At 37.7% G+C, this 24522-nt stretch overlaps 1 protein-coding gene across 1 annotated transcript in view; it reads left to right on the forward strand.

Moving 5' to 3' along the window:
- The window catches only part of TM9SF3 (transmembrane 9 superfamily member 3), a 77237-nt gene that overhangs the window by 10978 nt on the left and 41737 nt on the right, over nt 1-24522 (forward strand). The window contains exons 3-7 of the mRNA XM_059054510.2: nt 6944-7066; nt 9911-10071; nt 11079-11156; nt 16772-16903; nt 18488-18654. Coding sequence (XP_058910493.1) covers nt 6944-7066; nt 9911-10071; nt 11079-11156; nt 16772-16903; nt 18488-18654 — 661 coding nt within the window. The remainder of the gene's footprint in view (nt 1-6943; nt 7067-9910; nt 10072-11078; nt 11157-16771; nt 16904-18487; nt 18655-24522) is intronic.

Below are 24522 nucleotides of genomic sequence, written 5' to 3' on the forward strand. Positions count from 1 at the left end.
AGATGTTACTCCCTAAGAGTCGGCGGTTCCTTGGAGTCTTGTCAACTCTACACTCCATCATGGATATGCTGCTAAAGAAGCTGCCACGTTAAGTGGTCCAGATGCAATAGTAAATGCTGATTAGATTTCTCTTTCTGTTGTAGACCCTTGCTTACCCCGTTCAAAGATAAAGTTGATCGTGCTTTGAAAGTGTTTGATGAGGTTTCCTGGTTGTTCTTTATAGTATCGTAGAATTTTAAAGGTGAGATGCACCTTATAGATTGTGTCATCTGATTTCCTGTTAGGGAGGCCCAGAGATGAATTACCCAAGGCGTATCACAGCATACCAATGCTGTGTGGAAACTTGAACCCTCTGTTCCTGTGTAAACTGTAGAAATATTTATATTGTTAATCTTTCATCCCTTAAGTATTTGATTTTTAAAGGTTCTTCTGAAGACATTCAAGTAAAAAAATAAAATTTTGGAAATATTGTGAAACTAGGAAAAACTATACATATACATACCCACTTATATGTGCATACAAACACAATTTTTTTTTAACCTAGTAGATTCTGTCAGGCTAAATGGATTAGTATGGTTTTGTAAAATGAAAGTCACTAAATAGACTATTTTAGGGAACTAGCAGTAGTTTTGAGTCAGATGTAGGATGCCTTAAAAGCTCCCTTTTGAGGTTTTATGCACAACTTTGTTTTTTTTCTTCCTAAAAGTTTTTATAGTATCGCTAGACAAAATGCTGCATTGAGAACATTTAGACAAAATTAAATGAAAAGGGCAGACTTAAATTGGATATCTTTGAACCAGACCTGAAATCATTACCCCATAATTTTCAAGGGTACCTCCTAGAATATTGCCATTGTGGAGTGGAAAAAACATGTGCTTTAGAGTCAGAGAGACTTGATGCATCTCAGCTCTGCCTCTGCCTACCTATGTAGTCCTGGACAAAGTATTCAGTCTCTTTGATCTCATTGTCCTTATCTATGAAATGAGGGAAATAATATCTACTTGGTAGAATTGTCATGTTTAAATGAGATAGTGCATGTACATCATTTATCAAAGTTCCTGATAGTTTACATTCAAGAAATGGTTATTGTTATGAATACTAATAGCACATAGTGTGTGTCTGTGCTTCCAACTTAATTTTGTATTAGCAATTATGAAATGTTAAATTAGTTTATTGAGTATAGGATTTGATTTATCCTCAAGCTGCTGCACTAGCCTGCTGAGTAATTTAGTTACTTCCACTGGGGCAGGGACAGTTGCATTCTTGTTCACTGTTGCATCCTTAGCTATTAAGACATGGTGAGCTTTTAATAAATTGTCTAGCACCTAGTTTGTGCCTACTTGTTCTTTATTATAATTGGTTCATTATGATCATTAGGTGATCTGGAATAGTAATTCCTAAGCAAGGGAGGTCACCACCCAGTCCCTTCCCTCTCATTTGAGAGTTCTTGCAGTATAATGAAGGATATTAATTGTTGAAAAGTTGACTTCTAGAGGATTCCTTCCTACCATTTATTTTATTGATCTTCCCTTGAATTTTCTCTTCCTTGAGTATTCCAACTTAACAGAGGGGTGAAATTATTTTATTAGTATTTCTTCTGCTTCTCTAGATTGAAATGGTAAGTTGAGAGTACTGCAGTTATGTAGATATGCCAAGGGCTGCTTAGAGCCTTATGTATTTCTAGTTCAGTGATTCTTAGTCTAGTCTGTTTTCATCCTCAGAATAAGCTTATGGAGGTGTATTATACCTATTTTTCAGATGAGGAAGTTGGGGCCCAGAGGCTAAGCAACCTCGTCTAAGGATTCACAGGTGGAAAGTGGCAGAGTGAGGATTTGAACCCAGGCAGCCTAGCATTAAGAGTTTGAGCTTTTAACTACTATGCAGTATTTCCCTCCAGATATCTGGCTGGGTAGTTAAGCCTGATTGCCAAAGGGTGGGGAAAGGGCTTGGGAGGTGGCAGTTCTTTTCATTCAGCCCGAATGAAGATTTTTGCTTAAGGTGAACCCCACCCTGTTTCCAGTCCCTGGATTCTACTATTCCTGCTCTTCCTGATTCTGGAGCCTCTCTGCTGAAGTTCTCTAGGGGAAAGTGCCTCTGGTCTGTAGCGGGAAAGTTGAGGAGACTATTCATCTAGCTGTGTGATGGGTGCAGGAGGGGACCTAGGCATCCAACCCCTCCATAAACATATTTTTATACAGTTCCCCTAGTTCAGCCCTACATCTCTCTCTCCTCTACCTTTTGACGTCTGTGGTGCCTCCAAGTTCTGAGTGTCTCCTGTGTTCTGTGACAACAATCCTGTTGTCCCTTCTGTTATGGTTTCCTATGCCTTATTAGTCATTCACCGTCTTCCATTTCCCCAGCATTGATTGAAATCTTTTCTCACTGTCTTATCCTCTTTTTGTCCTTATGGGCCTGCATCCTTTTTATTCCTTTATTGACATTTTAATGGAGTTTCAGGAGGTAAAAGACACTTGTGGTTAATCTGCCTTGTTTAATTGGAAGTCTGGGAACTTGATGCAATATTTTGTCCTATTGGTTTCAACTGAAGTGTTTTAGCTGGACCAAATAGTTTCAATCTTGTATTGAATCTTGACTCTAGATATTTTGAATTCTTGGTATTAGCAATTTTTTAAACTTTGTGCTAACTGCAAATGTGATAAGCATGCTCTTTTTATAAGTTCTTATTTAAACCATTGCTAATATTGTTCTTTTCAGATTGACATCTGTCTTTTTATTTTGTTTTCTTTTCAGATTGACATCTGTCTTTCTTTTGTATGTGTATATATATTTTTTCTGATTTTAACAGTGATATAGGATCAATGTACAAAATTTAGAAACTACAGAGAAGTGTAAAGAATATAAAAATCACCTGGATATAAATACCAGTAACAGTTTTTTCTTTCTTTCTGACCATATTTACATTCATCCACATTATTTAAAATTTTAAAATATTGGGTTCATGTTCCATATATGATTTTTTAAAATGTATTTAATGAACACTTGTATAGTGTTTATTATGTGCCAGATACCGTTCTAAGCACTTGCTGGCTCGTTTAATAAGTTATTTATAAATTAGTTTTTACTCTTCTTTTTTTTCCTCAACATCTTATCAGCTTGTCCTCATATTGTTAAACTACTCTGTTTAAAATATATTTATATAGTATTCTATAACTTGATATTGTAATTTCTCCCCATTTCCCAATGACAAGATATTTATTGTTTTCTTCTTTCTTCCTTTTCTTCCTTGCTTTTGCTTTTTTTTTTCTGTTAGAAATAAGAATGCATTTGGCTATACTAGCACATAAGTATTTTAATGCATCTATGAATCTTTCATTAGGTTAAATTCTTAGAAGTAGAATTACTGAATCAAAGGGTATAATCATTTTTAAGGCAGTTCTTGATACGTGTTGCCAAATAGCCATCTAGAAAAAAAATTGTACAGTTTATACTGCCAGCCAGTTTGATCAGTTAATCAATATTGGTTTATGTAGATGGTTGATTAATTAATGGTGAATATGCCAGTTTTTCCAGTCCTGTAAAATGTTCATTCAGCAGTTTTTGACAGCTTACTGTATTCCAGAGCCCTGTGGTAGACTCTGGGTATACAAAGTTGAACCAGAAGCTCTGGCGTCAGGGGTCTGTGGACCTCTGGAATTGTACACTTAATTTTGAGTGAATGTGCATTTTGGAGGGGCAAGGGAGATATCACTTCCATTGGATTCCCAAAGGGGTGTGTGGCTCAAGAAAACTTAACACTGTGAATATATTGGCACTTTTCATCCTTAAAACAACTCTGGGAAGGAGATAGCATAGATGTTATCTGTTTTACAGTTGAGGGACCTGAGGTTCACAAAGGTTAAGTGACTTGCTTTTATTCACAGCTAGTAAGTAGTGGAACCCAGACTAAAACCCAAGTTTCTGCCCATTTCTCTATAGTTTGTCTTTAGTGACTTCATGAGAAACTTTGCTTAGTGCTGCTGAATTTGAGGTAGAGTATTTCTGATTTTCCAGTTCACTAATGCTGTTAAAAGAGAAATTAAACAAAGTAAGGCATGATATGTTCTTAGAGAACTCATGAATAATTGTCACATTCTTTTTTTCAGTGCTTTCACTGTCTATTCAGTTGTTAGTCTGGAGTGTTGTTGAGAATTGATGACAGACTTATTGGCATGTTGTTTCCAGAATCTACCCTTGCTTTCTGTTTGAAAAATCAGTATTGATATTTACCACTTTATAACTTTGATTTTCTTCTTTTATCCCCCATAAAAAGTATTTGCATTGGTAAGATCTTAATTGCATCCCCTTCAGGTTTCATAGGTGTGTATTTCCTGTGAGAAGGGTATGCCCTGTTGTAATTTTAAAGTAGTGATTTGTGGTAATAGATTTTCAGATTGTTTTCCAGTCATGTAGAATGCTGAGTAGTGATTTGGTGTACTCAGGCACATTACATTCGTTATCTTCAAAGCCGCTCCCTCCTGAGACAAGTGCTTTTTTAGTTGAGCAACCAGGCTCTTTAATTATTTATGATGTTTGTATTTGCTTACATGCCTGCAAGAGGAATTTCATTAAAATATGACCAACCCAGGACCTTATTATAGCCTTCCATAATGATGTTTTCTCTTTTACCACAACATTTCTTTTCTAGGTTTTGTATCAGTAAATGATACTGTTTAAGACTTCTTTGTCAATCCTTCTGAGACACTCAGCTCAAAAATTTCATGTGTTTATATTGGCATTTTGTCCTTACACACAGACACACACACACACAGACACACACACACATACACACACACCATTCACACACAGATATGTGCATACTCTGATGTACTTAGTGACTTCCTTTGCCAAATAAATGGAAAATTATGCTCTTAAAATTTGTTAAAATATTTTATTTGTTTAGTGCTTGCTCTTTGCAGTGTACTGAAACAGGCATAGCTGGGGCCAAAAAGGTTATGATCAGTTGTAGACATAGCTCTCAAGACCTAATGGTCTTTTTGAGGAGCTAAGATACTGGTGTGAGGTTGTACACAGTGTTGGCCTAGGTGCCATAGGAGATATGGAGAGAAAGCCATGGGACTTCAGTGAAAGGGGCAGGCTGTGTGGTGAGAGGAGTGAGGGTTGGGGAATCAGGGATTACTCTGGGGGACAAGGTAGAGGCATGCGAAAGATTTTAGGATGGACGTGTGAGGTGGGGTTTACTGCACAAACAACAAGTCCGGAGGCCAAGGGAGCACAAGGTGTGTGGGAACTGCAGGTGGCTGAGTCTGGTTAGAGTATAGGGAGAGACGATGGTGGAGAGTGGGGAAAGAGAGAGTTGAACTAAAGTTCAGACTGTAAGGAATCTTTTGAAAGCTTTATATACGGGTAAATGTCATATTGCATATCTCAGAACGTCACACAGGAAACTGCTGTATTGTTAATGACAGTTATCAGTGAATGTCTGATTGTGACAGCAAGGAATTTGGTGGCTTCGCAGAGGTAGCTGTGAGTCCTCCCACGCCACTGTGGCCATTCGTTGCTGCTCAACCTGGACCTTCCTTTAGTTCTTGCTCTCTCCTCTGTAGCTGTAATTTCCTGCTGCCAGTTCTCCTAGCTCCTGCCATAGGCATCCTTTGTAGTAATCTCTGTCTTCACTCTCCCTGCCTTCTCCTCTGCTCAGCCTCAGTTTTTGCCATTATGAAAACCCTAAATTTCTTGCTGCCTAAAAATGGCCTGGGTATAAAGAACACATGTGTGGGAGCCATTGTTGTTGGATACAAAGCAGTTTTCTTCTCCCACTGGGATAGAGAATTTCCCTATCCCTCTTTCATGGGACTTCAGTGTTTCCTGCCATGTTTGGTTTTGTAGTTTTAGGGTGTCCACTCTGGGCTGAGCAGTAATAAGCTATTCTTTCTGTTGAGAACTGGGGAAACGTGGTGGTGGTGTCTGGAGTTATACATCAGATTGTTATTTCTCATAGAAACAACATTATAGATGGCTATTAATTATAGTTTGGCTGCAATTTATATTTAAGTTGTTTTAATCAACATTTGGGAAATTTAACATTATTTCTTGGAGGTAGTTGTATTTCATGTTCTAAATAACCAATATTATAGTACAGGAGAACTTAAAAACAAACATCTGTGCTTTTTGTTGTTGTTGTTAAGATTGATTTCTCTTTTTTTTTTCCTAGTTGCTTAAGTAACATACAAAAACAGTTCAGTCCTTTTGATGAACATCTAGAGTGCTTTTCAGATTTTGCTTTGTTTTATTTAGAAACTAATGATCCTAAGCACATTTTTGAAAGGTTTATAAGTTAGAGACAGTCTGAATATTATTTTCAGATAGGAGTATTTTTAAAAGCAGTCAAGAATGGAAATGACTCATCTCCAGGCAACTTTTGGGTAATTTGTAAACAGTGATGCCTGCTAGATAGAGGTTTGCCTTTTAATCTTCCGAATTATGAAGAGTCACTGAGATTCCTCATAGAATCTGTGGCCTCCAGTGACTTGCACTTCCAAGAATGTTCAAATGAATATTTATCTCAGAGATCTCATAGCTAGAAATTGTTAGCTCTACTTAGGATCATATTCTTGAGTTTTTGTATAAAGTGAAAACTTTCCTATTGTTTTAAGCTTTTTCATTTCTGTTTTTAAATCAATTTATTCATTTTAAAGTTACTTTGTAAATGTTCTGTATAATTTTCTTTATATAAGAGATACTTTCTTCACTTAGTAAGATAATCTTTGAAAGAAAAGATGATTAAAATTCTTTTATTGTGAAAAATCTTAAACATACACAAAAAAGGAAAGAATTGTATACTGAATCCCTATATATATCACTGAGATTCAACTATTATGAGTAGAAATTGTAACTTCAGGAAATGTTGGCTTTTTTGTGTGCTATTCTTCCTGTAACTATTTTACAAATGAGTGTACTGATTTGCAGTTTTTATGTTATGCAGATGATGTGATGCCAGCCACTTACTGTGAAATTGACTTAGATAAAGAAAAGAGAGATGCATTTGTGTATGCTATCAAAAATCACTACTGGTACCAGATGTACATAGATGACTTACCAATATGGGGTAAGTATTATATGTTATTTTTAAAGTTTGGGGAATATTTGCATAATAAGCAAGATTTATGTAATGACTATTCAGGTGATTGTACACTGAATCAATAAATGTGTTTTCACTGTTTTCCATAGAATGATTTTAACATCAATTTTATGGTTTCCTGTTACTTGAAGGGTTTTTGACATTGTCAAACTTTACATGAAAATCCCTGAAAATATAACTTTTATACAGTGTAACTTTTCATATTCAAGAGGTCAAAAGGTGCTTTGAACAATCCGAAATATTCCCCCTCCCTCCATTTTTCTCACATCTTATTTTGACTTATTTTATCAAATAACAATCAAAGGGACTGAATAGGATTTTAAAGTTATATTCTGGCTTTCTCATGTGGCACTGTGGTAGTATGGTTTTTAGATATAATAGTCTCCTGAATGACTTGTTTTGCTAGTTCCTATGTTATTTTCCAAAAGTCTATTATGTTTAAAATTTTAAAAACTTTTTTATGTTTTATTTTTTATGTTTTATGTCCTTGTTCATCTGTGTTAATGGAGAAGAACAATGCAGTAGTTAATACCAACTTATTCATAATCCAAATATTGTGCTGGGCTTGATTAAATTACTTAATATGCAAAGCAAAGCCAGCTATCACAGCCAGCATGTTTGACCACATTTTTCTCTTAATGGCTTGTTGTTGTTGTTTTTGTTTTTTGGTCTTTGGACACTTGTTCTTATATATAAATATATAATTAATATTCTAATTCTTAAAGTTATTAGCAGACTACTGTATTTATGAGCAGCAAACTGAAAGACTGAACACATCAGTCCAGAGTTTAATATGGTACTAAGATGGAATTTATAAGAAAGTTAATCTCAAGATATAATAGTATGCATCGTCATTACTGTGTTACATGTTAATTAGGTATAAACAGTAAGCGTTTCATGTAAATGACTGTAATTAGTATAACAGACACTTCTGTGATTGCCTTTGAGGGTAGTAGGAAGATATGCTGAATATTCGCTGAAGACTTCTGAGCCTGTAGTTTTAGGAGAACCCATTAATCTGGGTTTTCTCTTTTTTTGGTGAGAGAGCAAGTCTTTTACATTGCTTACGAGTTTCATGTCTAGAACCTTAGTTTTTTTTCGTCATTTCTGTGGGCCTCCAGAAGCAACATGGCAGCTGTGCTTTCCTGTCTTAACATAAATCTTTTTTAGCTCTGGGTTTCTGCCATGTTTAGGGCAGATACTTTTGGATGTCCTAGAATGTCTGAACCATGGGAAACCCTGTCAGAAAAAAATCTTTATCTGGCTTTTCTTGGGATAAAGGTTTCAGAGTCTTAAAAGTCATTTAAAGAATACTTTCCTGGGGCTTCCCTGGTGGCGCAGTGGTTGAGAATCCGCCTGCCGATGCAGGAGACACGGGTTCGTGCCCTGGTCCGGGAAGATCCCACATGCTGCGGAGCAACTAAGCCCGTGAGCCATGGCCGCTAGGCCTGCGTGTCCGGAGCCTGTGCTCCGCAACGGGAGAGGCCACAACAGTGAGAGGCCCGCATACCGCAAAAAAAATAATAATAATAAAGAATACTTTCCTGTTTGGTATAATTATGTCTCCACCCTCAGAGTTTTCAGAGTAGATAGGTAAATAAACTTTGGTGACATTAATTATTAGAAGGATTTTATTATCCCTCTACAACCTCAAACAAAGTGAAACTGTATTCCTTGAACTTGTACCAATTAGAACAACGTTGGTTAATAAGCAAATAATTCTTTTTTTTTTTTTTTTTTTTTTTTTTTTTTTTTTTTTTTGCGGTATGCGGGCCTCTCACTGTTGTGGCCTCTCCCGTTGCGGAGCACAGGCTCCGGACGCGCAGGCTCAGCGACCATGGCTCACGGGCTTAGTTGCTCCGCGGCATGTGGGATCTTCCCGGACCAGGGCACGAACCCGTGTCTCCTGCATCGGCAGGCGGATTCTCAACCACTGCGCCACCAGGGAAGCCCAGCAAATAATTCTTAATAAGAATTTCGATCATTTTTTTTTCCCACTAATGCTTTTCATGAGTTGCACTGACCGTAGAGGGAAGGCCCAAGGAGTAACTTTTAGAGCCTAAGGCGCTAATGAATATATAGGCTTGGGTAGGGAACATTGGATAAGTAGCTGACAGTGTGAGGGCACAAAGAGATAGATCCTCAGGTACTACCTACTCCCTTGTTTGGGTCTTCTTCAGTATCCCAAATTGTGATCAAAATTATCATTTTAACTTTCGCCTCATTGCCATTTATTTTCAACTCTCCTTTCATTTTGATGACTTCCCAGGGATAAGTCCAATGCTTGAGGTATAAAGGGGAGGCGTTTTAAGTTTTCGTACCCACTCTACACATATGTGCTGCTTATTAGGAATTGGTTGATCGTAGGTCATTAGAGATAGTACTGGACTAGACCTCTGGAGACCTTGGTTTTAATTTTAGTTTGACCACGAAACTGAGAACCTTGCCAGATAGTGATATAGTGCTCCCTGAAATTTTGAGATATTAAGGAATATAAACTACATAGTCATGATTATTACAATGAAGGTGATAGTAATGACAGAGCATGAACTTTGAGGATCAAATTAGTGATAGGTTATGCTGAGCTGTGCATCACTTTTTTTTTTTAACCATGGTGTGAAAATAGTTTTGTGTTTGCCAAGTAGTTAACAAAGAGAAGTCCCACCTGTACCTTTTCATTGTTCTAACCATGAGGAATAATGGTAGTATTGCTTTTTTATAAAAATGTTTTTAATGAGCTTTTAGCTTCTAATGTATTTTAAATACTAAGTGATATTACATACCTTGTATGAAGTGTCATTTCTTTTGAAGGTATTGTTGGTGAAGCAGATGAAAATGGGGAAGATTACTATCTTTGGACCTATAAAAAACTTGAAATAGGTTTTAATGGAAATCGAATTGTTGATGTTAATCTAACTAGTGAAGGAAAAGTAAAACTGGTTCCCAATACTAAAATCCAGATGTCATATTCGGTAAGTATTAAAGTAATTGTATACAGGAAGCAGTGTTTGTCACTTAATATCAACAATTAAGTATGTTTTACAACTTCAGTAATTGAAATTGTAGCTTGAAATGGATTGCAGCAGAATATTATTAATATATGTAAGTAAGCCTCCTAAAAGCAGGGAGGTTTACTTCAGGTCTGTAGTATTAGATACCTGTTATGCATTGGCAGGACCTACCATTTGCTTCAGCAAACTTTACCATTATAACTGGGCAGTTAGCTAACCCAGCCATATGTTTTCATGGTTACTTTTTAGATTACATTACTCCTTGTTTCTCTTTCCTTTTTACTGTTGCAGATTAAGAGATGATGCCATGTTGAAAATTTCTGGATGAGTATAGTTTACCATATTTTGCTTTATCAGTTGGAATAAGATACTCTTGCAGAGTAAGAGCTTGTCAGAGCCCCTTGCAACTGTCAAGTTAATTCTGTTCTGTTAGGATTAAAAGTAGTGGAAAGAAGAGAAATCCGACGTAGGTAGCCTCTCTCTTTGGTAGTTTTTTCCCAGGTAATTGGAATGAATCCATTGCTAGTAGACAGTTCTGAAAGTTTTTCAAGCTTTGTGCATATGTACCTAGTGCAAATAATATTTGCATAACCGTACTTATAAAGAAATATCATTGTAATAAAACTAATGCAATCTAAGGACAAAGATGTACAGATTCTTATTTTATTTGGTCTGTTTAATTGAGTTGTTATCACATTTATGGGGTCAGAGAGAATGTAAGTCAGCAACAGTTAATAGTCCTTGAAAACTGAAATTATCCCTCTAAGTCATAAGTTTTGTTAATACACGGGGAGGAAAGTTGGCTAGTTTTTTTATCATGGATTTCAACTTCTCAAATTGGTAGTAACTTTCTATTATTTCTGTAGTATCTTATTCTAAGTGTGTAAATCTTTTCAAATTTTGCTCAGTTTTGTTATCAGATTATTGTTTACTGGCCTTGATTTTCAAATGAAGAAAATTTTTTTCAGGTAAAATGGAAAAAGTCAGATGTAAAATTTGAAGATCGATTTGACAAATACCTTGATCCATCCTTTTTTCAACACAGGGTAGGTAAATTGTGTATTTTAAGACGTTCAGTATGTGCTTCAATCGGTTAAACAATGAGTATCTGACACATGTAGGGCACTGTGCTAGGGCTTGGATCTCAAAAGATTTAACGAATGCTGATTTCAGATGTGAGCTCAGAGTCATAAGAGTGATAGAGAGTTTTAGAGGAGCAGTCAAAAGTTCCCTTCATCATGCCTGGTTTAAACCAATGAAGAGATACACAAGGAAGAATACAGAATATGGGAAGACAAGATACCACTTTTATTGCTAATGAGGCTAATACTGGAGAATGTGGCTGTAACTGTGGTCAGGTGGGCTTCTTAATATTGAAACTCAGAATTGGAGAAACTTAACACACTCAGACAGTGATGGACTGTTTCAAGTTTTCCTACCTGGGCGCCTGTGTGTGTAAAAATTACAGTGTAGAGAAACAGAGCAGAATGTATGCGTCCTCTAGGAAGGAATGAATACAAGAGTGGAGTGATACCAGGAGTTTTTGCCAGGCGAAATCCTTCCACATACAAAGAAACACCAAGAATGGAAAGATGCCTCCCCCTCCCCTACCTGCAGGTATACACTGGATCTTAGATCCTTAGTCTAGTGGCATTGCTGCTGGTTTTGTACCGATAGCTTTGGTTATTTTTAGCAAAAAACAGATTTTATTTTGGTGGTTCACTCCTTCAAGGATGGACATGAAAAAACTAGAAGGTATAAGGGGATATATCCATTCTTCTGACTTTCTTCTTGACTTGCCTCTTCTATCTTTTGGACTGAAATCCTGAAGTTTATTAGTCACCAATTTTTGAGATGGCTTATAAGTTTTTTTTGTCTCAGAGTTATATCATTACAGCTAGTTTCCACCCTTAGACTCCACCAGAACCTGTTACTACTTCTAATCTTGCACAGGGTCCTAGGAGAAAAAAATGAAGCTGTTTGGGGTTTAGCCCCTACTGAAAGATTTAGTGTGCTACTCCTGGAGCTATGATTCCCTCCCCGACCCTCCCAGGGCTTTTCCTCAGATTCAGCCCTCAGGCAGTCCTGAACATGGTAGTCCATTTAAAGATATAGGCACAAATAACTTCAACTTTAAGTAGCATTTGAGAATATGAGGACTTCCAACTGACATTCCCTACCATAACACCTAGGTCTACTTGGTTCTAGTCTCATGGGGTAGTGACAGCTTGATGGAAAGGCTGCCTTTTGGCATTTGCACTAGTAGAACTGTATACCATATGTATTTTTTAAACAAATATTAATCGAGCACTTGCTGTGTGTCAAGCACTTTACTCAGTTAATGGAATACATTAGAGAATGAATGTCGAAGATCCATGCCCTCTTGGAGCTTACATACTAGTAGGGGAGACATGGCAGTAAACATAATAACTAAAATGTATAGTATGTTGAAAAATGCATACATGGAAAAATAAAAAAGAGCAGTTGGGTAAGAGTGCCGTGGGTAGAGCAAGTTGTAGTTTTGAGTACGGAGGACAAGGTAAGCCTCTGAGATGGCCATTTGAGCAAAAGCTTGAAGGAGTTGAAGGAAAAAAGGAATGTGACCATCTGGAGAAAGAGTATTCCAGGCAGAAGCAACACCATGGAAAGGCCTGTTAGGTGGGAACATGCTTGGTGTGCTTGAGGAATAGGAAGCAGGCCTGTATGGCTGGACCAGAGCAAGGGCACGAGAAGTAGGAGATGCAGTCAGAGAGGCAGCAGGAGCCAGATCAGCCATGGCTGCTTTAAGGACTCTGAATGCAAAGGGGGCAGGGTAGTGTTTTCAGCAGGGTAATGGCAGATCTGACTTCTATTTAAAAAGGGTCTTTCAGGTTGTGATGTTGAAAATGGGTTGTGTGGGAAATGGGGAGTAGCAGGGTTACCACTGGAGAGGCTGTCGCATTAATGCAGATAAGAAGTAAACGTGGCTCAGACCAAGGCATAGCAGTGGAGGTGGCGAGAAGACGCCAGAATGTGAACGTATTTTGAAGGTAGGGCCAGCAAGATATCCTGATGGATAGAAAGATAAAGAAGGTTTGAGAAAGACTCCACGGTTTGGGGCCTGAGCATCTATCAGAGTGGAGCTGCTGTCAGTGGGGGTGGAAAAGCTGTATTTGGAGAGTTGGAGTGGAAGATCAGAGTACAGTTTGGGACATGGTGGTTTTAAAGTGTCTGTAAGATAACCAGACAGAGATAATGACCAGCAAGTTGGATATATCAATCTGGAGTTCAAAAGAGAGGCCTACAAATTTTGTAGCAATTGGCATATAAATAGTATTTAAAGCTGCGAGACTGAATGCAATACCAAGGAAGAGTATGTACAAATAGAAGAGGAGTAAGGACTGAGCCCTGGGAGCAGTAGTATAAGTTCAGGCAGAAAAGGAGAAACCAGCAAGGGCCCTGAGGAGATATTGGTACGGTATGTGGTGAAAAAAAGATTGTATGGTATCTTGGAAGCCAAGAGAGGAAAGTCTGTCACAGAGGATAGAAAGATTAGTTCTGAATTGTTGCTGGTGGGTCAGGTAAGATGAGTACTGAAAGTACTTGTTGATTCATCTGGGGTCATCAGTGAACTTGACAAAGAGCAGGTTTGGTGTAGTGGTGGGGCAAAATCTCAACAGAGCTGGTCTAAGAGAGAATGGGAGGAGAGGAATTGGAGGCAGCAAGTTTGCTACTAAAGGAAGTGCAGAAATGGTGTAGTAGCCTGTAGGAAAGATGGAATCAGGAGGGGGGTTTTTTTTTGAAATGTAAGAAAAACATGTTTGTTATGTTGATGGGGTTCAGTAGAGAGTACAAAACTGATGATTCAGGAGATGGGGGAGAATTTCTGAAGCATTTTCCTTGAGTAGGCAGGAGTGGATGGTATCTACTGTGTAAGAGTTGGGATTGTTTCTAATACAGTGACTACAAACAGACTTAGGAGCTGCAGCTGGATACAGACTCTGTCTCTGCCATTTATTGTAACTGTGGTCAGATGACTCAGTTGGCTAGCTTCTTTTCAGTAGTGAAGCAGGGGTCATACTGCCTTGCAGAGTTGTTGTGAAATTCCATTTGACAGTGTATATAAAGCACCTGGTTCAGTGTTTCCAGAGCAGGTGCTCAGGAAGAGGCAGCCCTGGTGGTATAGTTAGTTAATCTCCAGTGTTCTAACATTTATGACAAACCTGGAGTGCTGCTTTCGGATTAGCAACACTAGGGGTGCTGGAGTCAGCAGTTCGTAGGGTTAGTAACCCCTGTGTGACATCTCATTTCTTTATTGTTTGAAATAAATATTTCCCTTGGTTAATAATTTTAGAATCATAGAACATTTTATAATTTGGGGGATAAAGGAATATTATAGAATGTCAGCTTATTAGTAGTACATTATAATCGGTATTAGTTTAATGTTTGCATCTTAGGTTAGAAGATAGAGAGCTTTGCTAGAAATTTTGCATTTTGGGGTGTATCTTTCTTATTACTAAGTAGTAACTATATAAACCTTTTTCTCTTCAAAAATTTGATAAATTGACTGAAAAGATATGAGTTTTATATATATATATGTAAATTTTTTTCTCTCTTGTCCTTTTCTGGGTTATTAATTTCCCAGAGTAGAAACAAAATCAAACCTTTGGAAAAGCCTGTTATTATAGACTGCATTTATAAATCTTAAGTGATACTTTTGTGATAAACTTAAATTTGTACAACCTTTTTTTGTAAATATTTCAAAATATAATGCATTCATTATTTCCTTTATAATTTCAATAGGTACTTAATAAACAAATTGTTGAATGAAGGAAGAAATGACCTTATGAAGAGGCAGAGGCAGTTGACTGCCCCTTGCTTTTCAGGGGAAGTCATAGTTTATCAGTTGCCTGAAGCCTCTGGGTGGATAACAGACAGTACTGCTTTTCACTCTAGTGCACATGCTCAGCATGTTAGCCCAAGTTAAAATCTAATTAAAATCCTAATTGTACAGAACAGTACCCTCCTTCATGTTAAATATTCTATGTATCTGTAGAAGTTTAGAGCAGGAGAATATCTGTGAATAATTAAAATATGTGTATGAGAGGTTTTATGGAGGAGAGGGGTTTTGAGTTGGGTTTTAAATTGTAGATAGAATTTATGAAGGTAGATAGAAGTGGATCCCATGTGAGAAGAAATTCTGAGAAGGATACAGAGGTGGAAGTGAATAATCTGTACTTTCGGGTCATTGAGGAACGGTAGGCCTGATTGGAATATAAGATACAGTGGAAAGAAAGGTTGGCTAGGTAAGCTGAGGTGGCCATCTTACAAGGGGTACAGAATATTAGGGAAAATAGTTTAGGTTGTTTTTGTTTTTGTTTTTGTTTTTTTGCAGTATGTGGGCCTCTCACTGTTGTGGCCTCTCCCGTTGCGGAGCACAGGCTCCGGACGCGCAGGCTCATCGGCCATGGCTCACGGGCCCAGCCGCTCCGCGGCATGTGGGATCCTCCCAGACCAGGGCACTAACCCGTGTCCCCTGCATTGGCAGGCGGACTCTCAACCACTGCACCACCAGGGAAGCCCTAGTTTAGGTTGTTATGCGAGAAAATAGGGAATGTCACTGTAAGTTTTAGAATAGAGAAGTGATATATGAACATGATGTTTTCAGAAAGATTTGCTGGATAAGCTTTTGTAGGATAGATTGAAAGGAAGGAGAAAGACCAAACATAAAGGTCGTCAACCAGGAGGCCATTAGAGCTATCAGGTATGAGGTGATGGCATGGAAATAGAGAGGAAGGGAAAAATAAATGAAATTGAGAGAGAAGAGAAATTTTGGAACTATCCATAAGGAAATTTTGGGAATTAAAATATAAAGGAATTGCTGGACAGTGCCACAAACAGTTGACGTGAGATGTGCTGAGTCTGGACATAATTTTGTGACAAATATGTGGGTAAAATCAAAGTCAAGAGCCTTGGGGGCATTGAGAAACTATGGGGTACCTCAGAGTTCTCTGTACCATGGATAGCTGCTTTGGAGAGGAGTGCATGATGGTGGCGGCAGGGTGGAGAGGATGAACTGGAAGCAAGTGAAGCAGGTTATTCAGGGAGGTGGCCTAAGTTCCTGGGGGCAGCTATGATGGTTTAGTCTTATAATTTTAAAGAGGTTTTCAGGTTGTTGCTTAGGTAGAGGGAAGGGAACTAATATTTATTGAGTATTTACTGCTCTGCGCCAGACACGGTACCGTACAGTTTATATATGTATTAAACCGTACAAATCACTTACGATATAGTATTATTTCCTTCATTTTTGATGTAAGAAAACTGGGGTCAGGGCCTGTGTTAAAATTCAGACCTGTTTGACTCCAGAACCCATGGTCTTTCTCTCTAATGCTGAATAGCATATTCTATGTGGCCAAATTGTATTTTATTTGTACAATAAATTTGATTGTGATAATCTATGTAAACAGTATCATACGTTTAATGCATCTAAAGCTTACTGGAAAGAAAGCCAATCCCTTTGATTACTCTTTCCCAGTATATCTTAGTTTTGGATTTTCATGTAAAAGTTTTTAGAAGACTTTTGTGGGGTTTTTTTGCATTAACATCCCATTGTCCTCATGAAACCTATGAATTTTGTAACTGGTATTTCAAGTAAGTAATACTTTATTTTCTGTTATTTTAGATTCACTGGTTTTCAATTTTCAACTCTTTCATGATGGTTATCTTCTTGGTGGGCTTAGTTTCAATGATCTTAATGAGAACTTTAAGAAAAGATTATGCCCGGTACAGTAAAGAAGAAGAAATGGATGACATGGTAAGCATACATTTTACATTGTATTTATAAAATAATTTAACTCAGTGTTATTGAATGTTGGAAGCAAGTCCATAATCCTGAGGTCAGATGAGCTTTAGAATTCAGAATTTTCAGGTTTTAGAAAGGTATAAAGCTCCCTGAGGGATCTCTAATCATATATTTTAATGTTTTTACATGCCCTGATTACATGTCCTATAATCAAATATATTAATGTGTTTTCAGCAAAACATATGAATGTTCACCCTAAGTGGGATAAATAAACAGTATAAATAACCTCTTGTTAGTTCGCTCCAAGATTTGCCACCAAATAAGAATATGTCAAACTTGTGAGGCAGACTTTTCACTTTTCAGAGCTTTTGATTTCAGAATTGCAGCTAGGAGGTTGTAGACTTGTGTTGGTATCTTCCTAATGCTGTTAAATATTGCATAAAATTAAGGGAGTAGGTGGAAGGATTGATTTACATTTAGTTTAGTAGGTTCAAAGGGGGAGGGTTGTTTCTAAATTATTTTTACTAAATTGTAGAACAGTGTTGTAAATGAGCAAAAGTGGGGTTTTTTTTTTTTGTTTTTAATTTTTTTGGCTGCACTGTGTGGCTTGCAAGATCGTAGTTCTCGGCCAGGGATTGAACCCGTGCCCTCAGCAGTGAAAGCTTGGAGTCCTAACCACTGGACTGCCGGGGAATGTTTTGTGTTTTTTTTTTTTTTCTAATTGAAGTGTACTTAATTTACAATGTTGTGTTGGTTTCAAGTGTACGGCAGAGTGATTCAGTTGTTAATGGCTAGTCTGTGTAGATATGCTCCGTCATTAAATAAGTTTGGAAAACAGTTAAACAAATTAAAATTTTAATATGCTCATGTGTATTGTGAAGTATCAGAGGGTAGATGAAATATTTGGTGCCTCTCAAACATAGCTGACCAGGACCCCCCACACCCCCAAGGCCAAAAAAACCACAAACATTATCTTGAGGGACTGATACTTCTTAAGAAACACTGTTTTGGATACTTGCTTACTTGGGTTAGAAAGGCAAAATTGAATCTTTTTTAAAGAATGCTATAGACAGTTAAATGATATTTAACTATTTGATATATTCCCTGTGTATTTTCTTAGGCTCCATGCTATAAGGATCTCTTCATTGCTAGGGCATCTAGTACTGGTTTTAATCTTCTTCAGTTTTGCTCTCCACCTGGCCCCCGCTCATATGTGAGTCTTAGTCATGACGTAAAGGTCAAGAGTAGGGTCTGAAAGTAACATTCAGAGAGCCATTGGGCTTTTCTCCCAATTTGACCATTTCTTTTTGTGTCTAGACCTTTTCTTTCTCCATTCTTTGAGATTCTCTGAGTACAACCAGAATCCACCTTCCTGAGCCTCAGTAATATTGCAGCACTTTAACATTATAAGTTATTAAGGCAGAAATTATTTTAAATTAGAACAAATGTCTTTTCTTGATATTTTGAAACCCTTTTAATACCTTTAAGTTTGTAGTGAGGGAACTTAGGACTGTAATTGTAAATTTTTACCTATTTTATGTATTTTAATTTCATTCTGAATTATTTTCTTTTCTCTCAACATATATATGTATATAGGATAGAGACCTAGGAGATGAGTATGGATGGAAGCAGGTGCATGGAGATGTATTTAGACCATCAAGTCACCCGCTGATATTTTCCTCTCTCATTGGTTCTGGATGTCAGATATTTGCTGTGTCTCTCATTGTTATTATTGTTGCAATGATAGAAGATTTGTATACAGAGTAAGTCATGTGCTTAACTTTATTACTTTTTTGTTGTTCTTGAATAGTTTTAATAATTGGAACCTTTAAGTCAGTCATAATTAATTATTTGCTGATTTCAATTATCTTAGAATTTAAATAGCCTTAATATCATTATTGTAAACAAATTAAATAATGAGCAGTAATCTTTAGCTGTAAGTATATTTTTCTGTTATATCCTAAAATTATTAGCCTTACTGAACATTTTGGTTGGTTATATTCCATTAGAGGTATGAGCAGATTTAGTTACAAATCAGAGTTGTTTGACAAAGTGAATAGGCACTTTTTTGAAATCTGAAGATCCAATTAGATCTTCATAAGAAACGCACAAGGATTACACATTTACTGAGTTAGTACTTCACATCTGCCTCCAAAACTTGGAGACTACAGACAGAAGGAAGCATTGTAAATAACAGTAAAAAGAGTGGTGGAAAAGGCACATGAGGTTAGAAAAATAATTGGATGACTTCTTATCCTATCTTTACATGGTTTTCTGGTACATTTTTTCTTTGAAAACAGAACCAGTTGCAAGAAATTCTTTTTTTTTTTTTTGATAAATTTATTTATTTTGGGATGTGTTGGGTCTTTGTTGCTGCACGCAGCTTTTCTCTAGATGCGGCGAGCGGGGGCTGCCCTTCGTTGCGGTGCGCGGCCTTCTCACTGTGGTGACTTCTCGTGTTGCAGAGCATGGACTCTAGGCGCGTGGGCTTCAGTCGTTGTGGCACACGGGCTCAGTAGTTGTGGCTCACAGGCTCTAGAGTACAGGCTCAGTAGTTGTGGTGCATGGGCTTAATTGCTTCGTGGCATGTGGGATCTTCCCCGACCAGGGCTTGAACCTGTGTCCCCTGCATTGGCAGGCGGATTCTTAACCACTGCGCCACCAGAGAAGTCCTGCAAGAAATTCTTGATGTGATCATAAAAAAAGTTGTACATTCAGCAAGATCTCAAGTCCCTATTTAGTAGCCCTATAACCTTGTGCTCAGAGAACCACGACTTCAGCAAAGCAAACACTCTCTGAGCCTGGGGTATAGATGCCACCCCATTAAGTCCTCAGTCAGAATGACACTTGTCCCCAGTTACATCTCGTATCTCTGTTTCAGTTCATGATGCCTTCTTGCTTAAATGTGCTTGGCATTTGGTGGACAAGTAGTAAATTGTTTTGCTGAAAGCATGACTCTTTAGTTGTATATTAAATATTTAACTATACTAAATTGCTGTTTCTTCCACTGGACAGTAAGCTCCTTGAGAGCAAGGACTGGGTCTTATCTTTGCATTCTGAGAGTACCTCAAGAACTTTGTATATGCAGGGTACTCAATCAGTGCTTGTTGAACTGCAGTGAATGTGTATTAATCAACAAAGTTATTTCTCTGTAGTTTCTGTCATATTTCTTTAATATAACCTTTGTAATTTATTTACCGCATAAACCTTAAAATAATTGGCCAAAACCTAAACTTCAGTGTTCTGGTAGGTAGTTCTTATTTTAGGATATAATATATTTCAAATGAAATCCCAAATTCAAGAAAAGCATTTCAAATCTTTCAAGAAGTCATGCTTTACATTAAATACTGGATTAAATGCATCACTATGGAATGGACACTGACTGTATAGTCACAGTCTTTTTTTTTTCTTGAATTTTTGAATTTTATTTATTTTTTATACAGCATGTTCTTATTAGTTACCCATTTTATACATATTAGTGTATATATGTTAATCCCAGTCTCCCAATTCATCCCACCACCATTACCACCCCCCGTCACTTTCCCCACTTGGTGTCCAGACGTTTGTCTCTACACCTGTGTCTCTATTTCTGCCCTGCAAACTGGTTCATCTGTGCCATTTTTCTAGGTTCCACATATATGTGTTTATATATGATATTTGTTTTTCTCTTTCTGACTTACTTCACTCTGTATGACAGTCACTAGATCCATCCATGTCTCTACAAATGACCCTGTTTTGTTCCTTTTTATGGCTGAGTAATGTTCCATTGTATATATGTACCACATCTTTATCCATTCGTCTGTCAGTGGGCATTTAGGTTGCTTCTGTGACCTGACTATTGTAAATAGTGCTGCAATGAACATTGGGGTAGTAATTCTTTTTGAATTACGGTTTTCTCTGGGTATATGCCCAGTAGTGGGATTGCTGGGTCATATGGTAGTTCTGTTTTTAGTTTTTTAAGGAACCTCCATACTGTTCTCCGTAGTGGCTGTCTCAATTTACATTCCCACCAACAGTGCAAGAGGGTTCCCTTTTCTTTGCACCCCCTCCAGCATTTGTTGTTTGTAGATTTTCTGATGATGCCCATTCTTACTGGTGTGAGGTGATATCTCATTGTAGTTTTGATTTGCATTTCTCTAATAATTAGTGATGTTGAGCAGCTTTTCATGTGCTTCTTGGCCATCTGTATGTCTTCTTTGGAGTAGTCACAGTCTTATAAGTTAGTAGTGGGTAACCTCTCCTAGAATCCAAGTTTTTGCTTTGTTCCTTCTCAAATGTTAGGGTTACAGCATTGGCAATTCATTTTTTAATTCCTAAGCTGTTCTGCTTATAGACCTTCAGCTTTTAGAAATAAGAAACCACATCTAATAGATGGTATTAGTAGGCAAGCCATGCATTGTTATTTTAGCCTGTCATCATTATCGATGGTTGTTCTACGTTGTGCTTATTTGAAGTGAACATACTTAATCATTTACATGGTATGTACTACAGCTGTGAGTATTATTATGATATCAAAATGACTAACGTTATTGAGGTTCCATGTTAGGAGCTTTATGCTCATTAGCTTATTTAATCCTCACGTCAGCCCCGTAAAGGGACTATTATTATCTTCGTCCCACAGATGAGAAGGGTAAAGCTCAGGGAGGTTAAGTAATTTGAGTAAGGTCACATAGCTATTAGTAAAGGGTGTTAGTAAGCTGGGATTTGAACCTAGGCACTCTTATTCCAGAATGTGTCTGTTAATTTTCTGGGCTGTAGAAATGAAGATAGAGATAGTAAAAATACAAAGTGGTGAGAAAATGAAAAACTTGCACATAAAATTTGTAAGACTCACTCCAGAGTAGGAATCTAAAGGATTCTAGAGGATAAAAAGCAGATAATGTAACATGTGAAAATTACTTTGCTCAACGATGATCATAGCAATCAGGGAGGAAAAAAATATTTAGATAGGTAGAGGATCAGCATCAATGTAGGGATGCCAGTTAGTGTGATATTAACCCTTGAGAAGGCATGGTGTTTGAGAAGGTATTGGTGAGTCTGGTAAAATGCAGCTGCTGTGCGGAAACTTGCTTTGCAGTGGTGAGATGGCAAGTGTAGGTGAAGCAGCTACTTAGATATCACCCTCTTCCCCACCACCCCCCAGTCTTGGAGAGATGAACAAGGAGGACAGTTCCCCGCTTCAGCAGATTTTTTCAGTGTAGATGAAAATGGTCTATTTGGGGTGAAAAATACCCATAAAATATTTATGAACAAAGAGGTGCAAGGGTATGTCTGATTTTTGAAACTAACTTATACTCACACTTCCCCTTAGTGGAAATGTCTCTGGGGACTACAAACTTAACCCGCTGGTAGTCATTTTGGACTCTCAGTCACATGAGCAGCCTTTTTGAACTCTCTGTCAGTGTTCACACACCCAGTTATAAACAGAATGGATCAATTTGTTAATGATAGTCTGGAGGAAATAAGTTAGTACCTGCAGTGTTTAATTGGATACTTGAAAAAACAAATCTGGTTTTTATTTTATTTATTTATTTAATTTTTTAACATCTTTATTGGAGTATAATTACTTTACAATGGTGTGTTAGTTTCTGCTTTATAACAAAGTGAATCAGCTATACATGTACATATGTTCCCATATCTCTTCCCTCTTGCATCTCCCTCCCTCTCCCCTCCCTATCCCACCCCTCTAGGTGGTCACAAAGCACCGAGCTGATCTCCCTGTGCTATGTGGCTGCTTCCCACTAGCCATCTATTTTACATTTGGTAGTGTATGTAAGTCCATGCCACTCCCTCACTTCATCCTAGCTTACCCTTCCCCCTCCCTGTGTCCTCAAGTCCACTCTCTATGTCTGAATTGCATCTTTATTCCTGTCCTGCCCTTAGTTTCTTCAGAACCATTTTTTTAAGAGTCCATATATATGTGTTAGCATATGGTATTTATTTTTCTTTTTCTGATTTACTTCACTCTGTATGACAGTCTCTAGGTCCATCCACCTCACTACAAGTAGTTCAATTTCATTTCTTTTTATGGCGGAGTAATATTCCATTGTATATATGTGCCACATCTTCTTTATCCATTCATCTGCCGGTGGACACTTAAGTTGCTTCCATGTCCTGGCTATTGTAAATAGAGCTGCAGTGAACATTGTGGTACGTGACTCTTTCTGAATTGTTTTTCTCAGGGTATATGCCCAGTAGGGGGATTGCTGGATCATATGGTAATTCTATTTGTAGTTTTTTAAGGAACCTCCATACTGTTCTCCATAGTGGCTGCATCAATTTACATTCCCACCAACAGTACAAGAGGGTTCCCTTTTCTCCACACCCTCTACAGAATTTATTGTTTGTAGATATTTTTTTTTTTTTTTGTGGTACGCGGGCCTCTCCCTTTGCGGAGCACAGGCTCCGCGGCCATGGCTCACGGGCCCAGCCACTCCGCGGCATGTGGGATCCTCCCGGACCGGCGCACGAACCCGTGACCCCTGCATCGGCAGGCGGACTCTCAACCACTGCGCCACCAGGGAAGCCCTGTTTGTAGATTTTTTGATGATAGCCATTCTGACCAGTGTGTGGTGATACCGCATTGTAGTTTTGATTTGCATTTCTCTAATGGTTAGTGATGTTGAGCATCCTTTCATGTGTTTGTTGGCAATCTGTATATTTTCTCTGGAGAAATGTCTGTTTAGGTCTTCTGCCCATTTTTGGATTGGGTTGTTTGTTTTTTTGACACTGAGCTGCATGAGTTGCTTGTAAATTTTGGAGATTAATCCTTTGTCAGTTGCTTCATTTGCAAATATTTTCTCCCATTCTGAGGGCTGTCTTTTTGTCTTGTTTATGGTTTCGTTTGCTGTACAAAAGCTTTTAAGTTTCATTAGGTGCCATTTGTTTATTTTTGGTTTTATTTCCATTTCTCTAGGAAGTGGGTCAAAAGGCATCTTGCTGTGATTTATGTCATAGAGTGTTCTGCCTATGTTTTCCTCTAAGAGTTTTATACTGTCTGGCCTTACATTTAGGTCTTTAATCCATTTTGAGTTTATTTTTGTGTATGATGTTAGGGAGTGTTCTAATTTCATTCTTTTACATGTAGCTGCCCAGTTTTCCCAGCACCACTTATTGAAGAGGCTGTCTTTTCTCCATTGTATATTCTTCTCTCCTTTATCAAAAATAAGATGACCATATGGGTGTGGGTTTATCTCTGGGTTTTCTATCCTGTTCCATTGATCTATATTTCTGTTTTGGGCCAGTACCATACTGTCTTGATTTCTGTAGCTTTGTAGTATAGTCAAGTCAGGGAGCCTGATTCCTCTAGCTCCATTTTTCTTTATCAAGATTGCTTTGGCTCTTCGGGGTTTTTCGTGTTTCCATACAAATTGTGAAATTTTTTGTTTTAGGTCTCTGAAAAATGCCATTGGTAGTTTGATAGGGATTGCATTGAATCTGTAGATTGCTTTGGGTAGTATAGTCATTTTCACAATGTTGATTCTTCCAATCCAAGAACATGGTATATCTCTCCATCTATTTGTATCATCTTTAATTTCTTTCATCAGTGTCTAATAGTTGTCTAATAGTTTTCTGCATACAGCTCTTTTGTCTCCTTAGGTAGGTTTATCCTAGGTATTTTATTCTTTTTG

This window comes from Kogia breviceps, chromosome 2 (assembly GCF_026419965.1).
Source record: "Kogia breviceps isolate mKogBre1 chromosome 2, mKogBre1 haplotype 1, whole genome shotgun sequence".
Classification (NCBI taxonomy): domain Eukaryota; kingdom Metazoa; phylum Chordata; class Mammalia; order Artiodactyla; family Physeteridae; genus Kogia; species Kogia breviceps.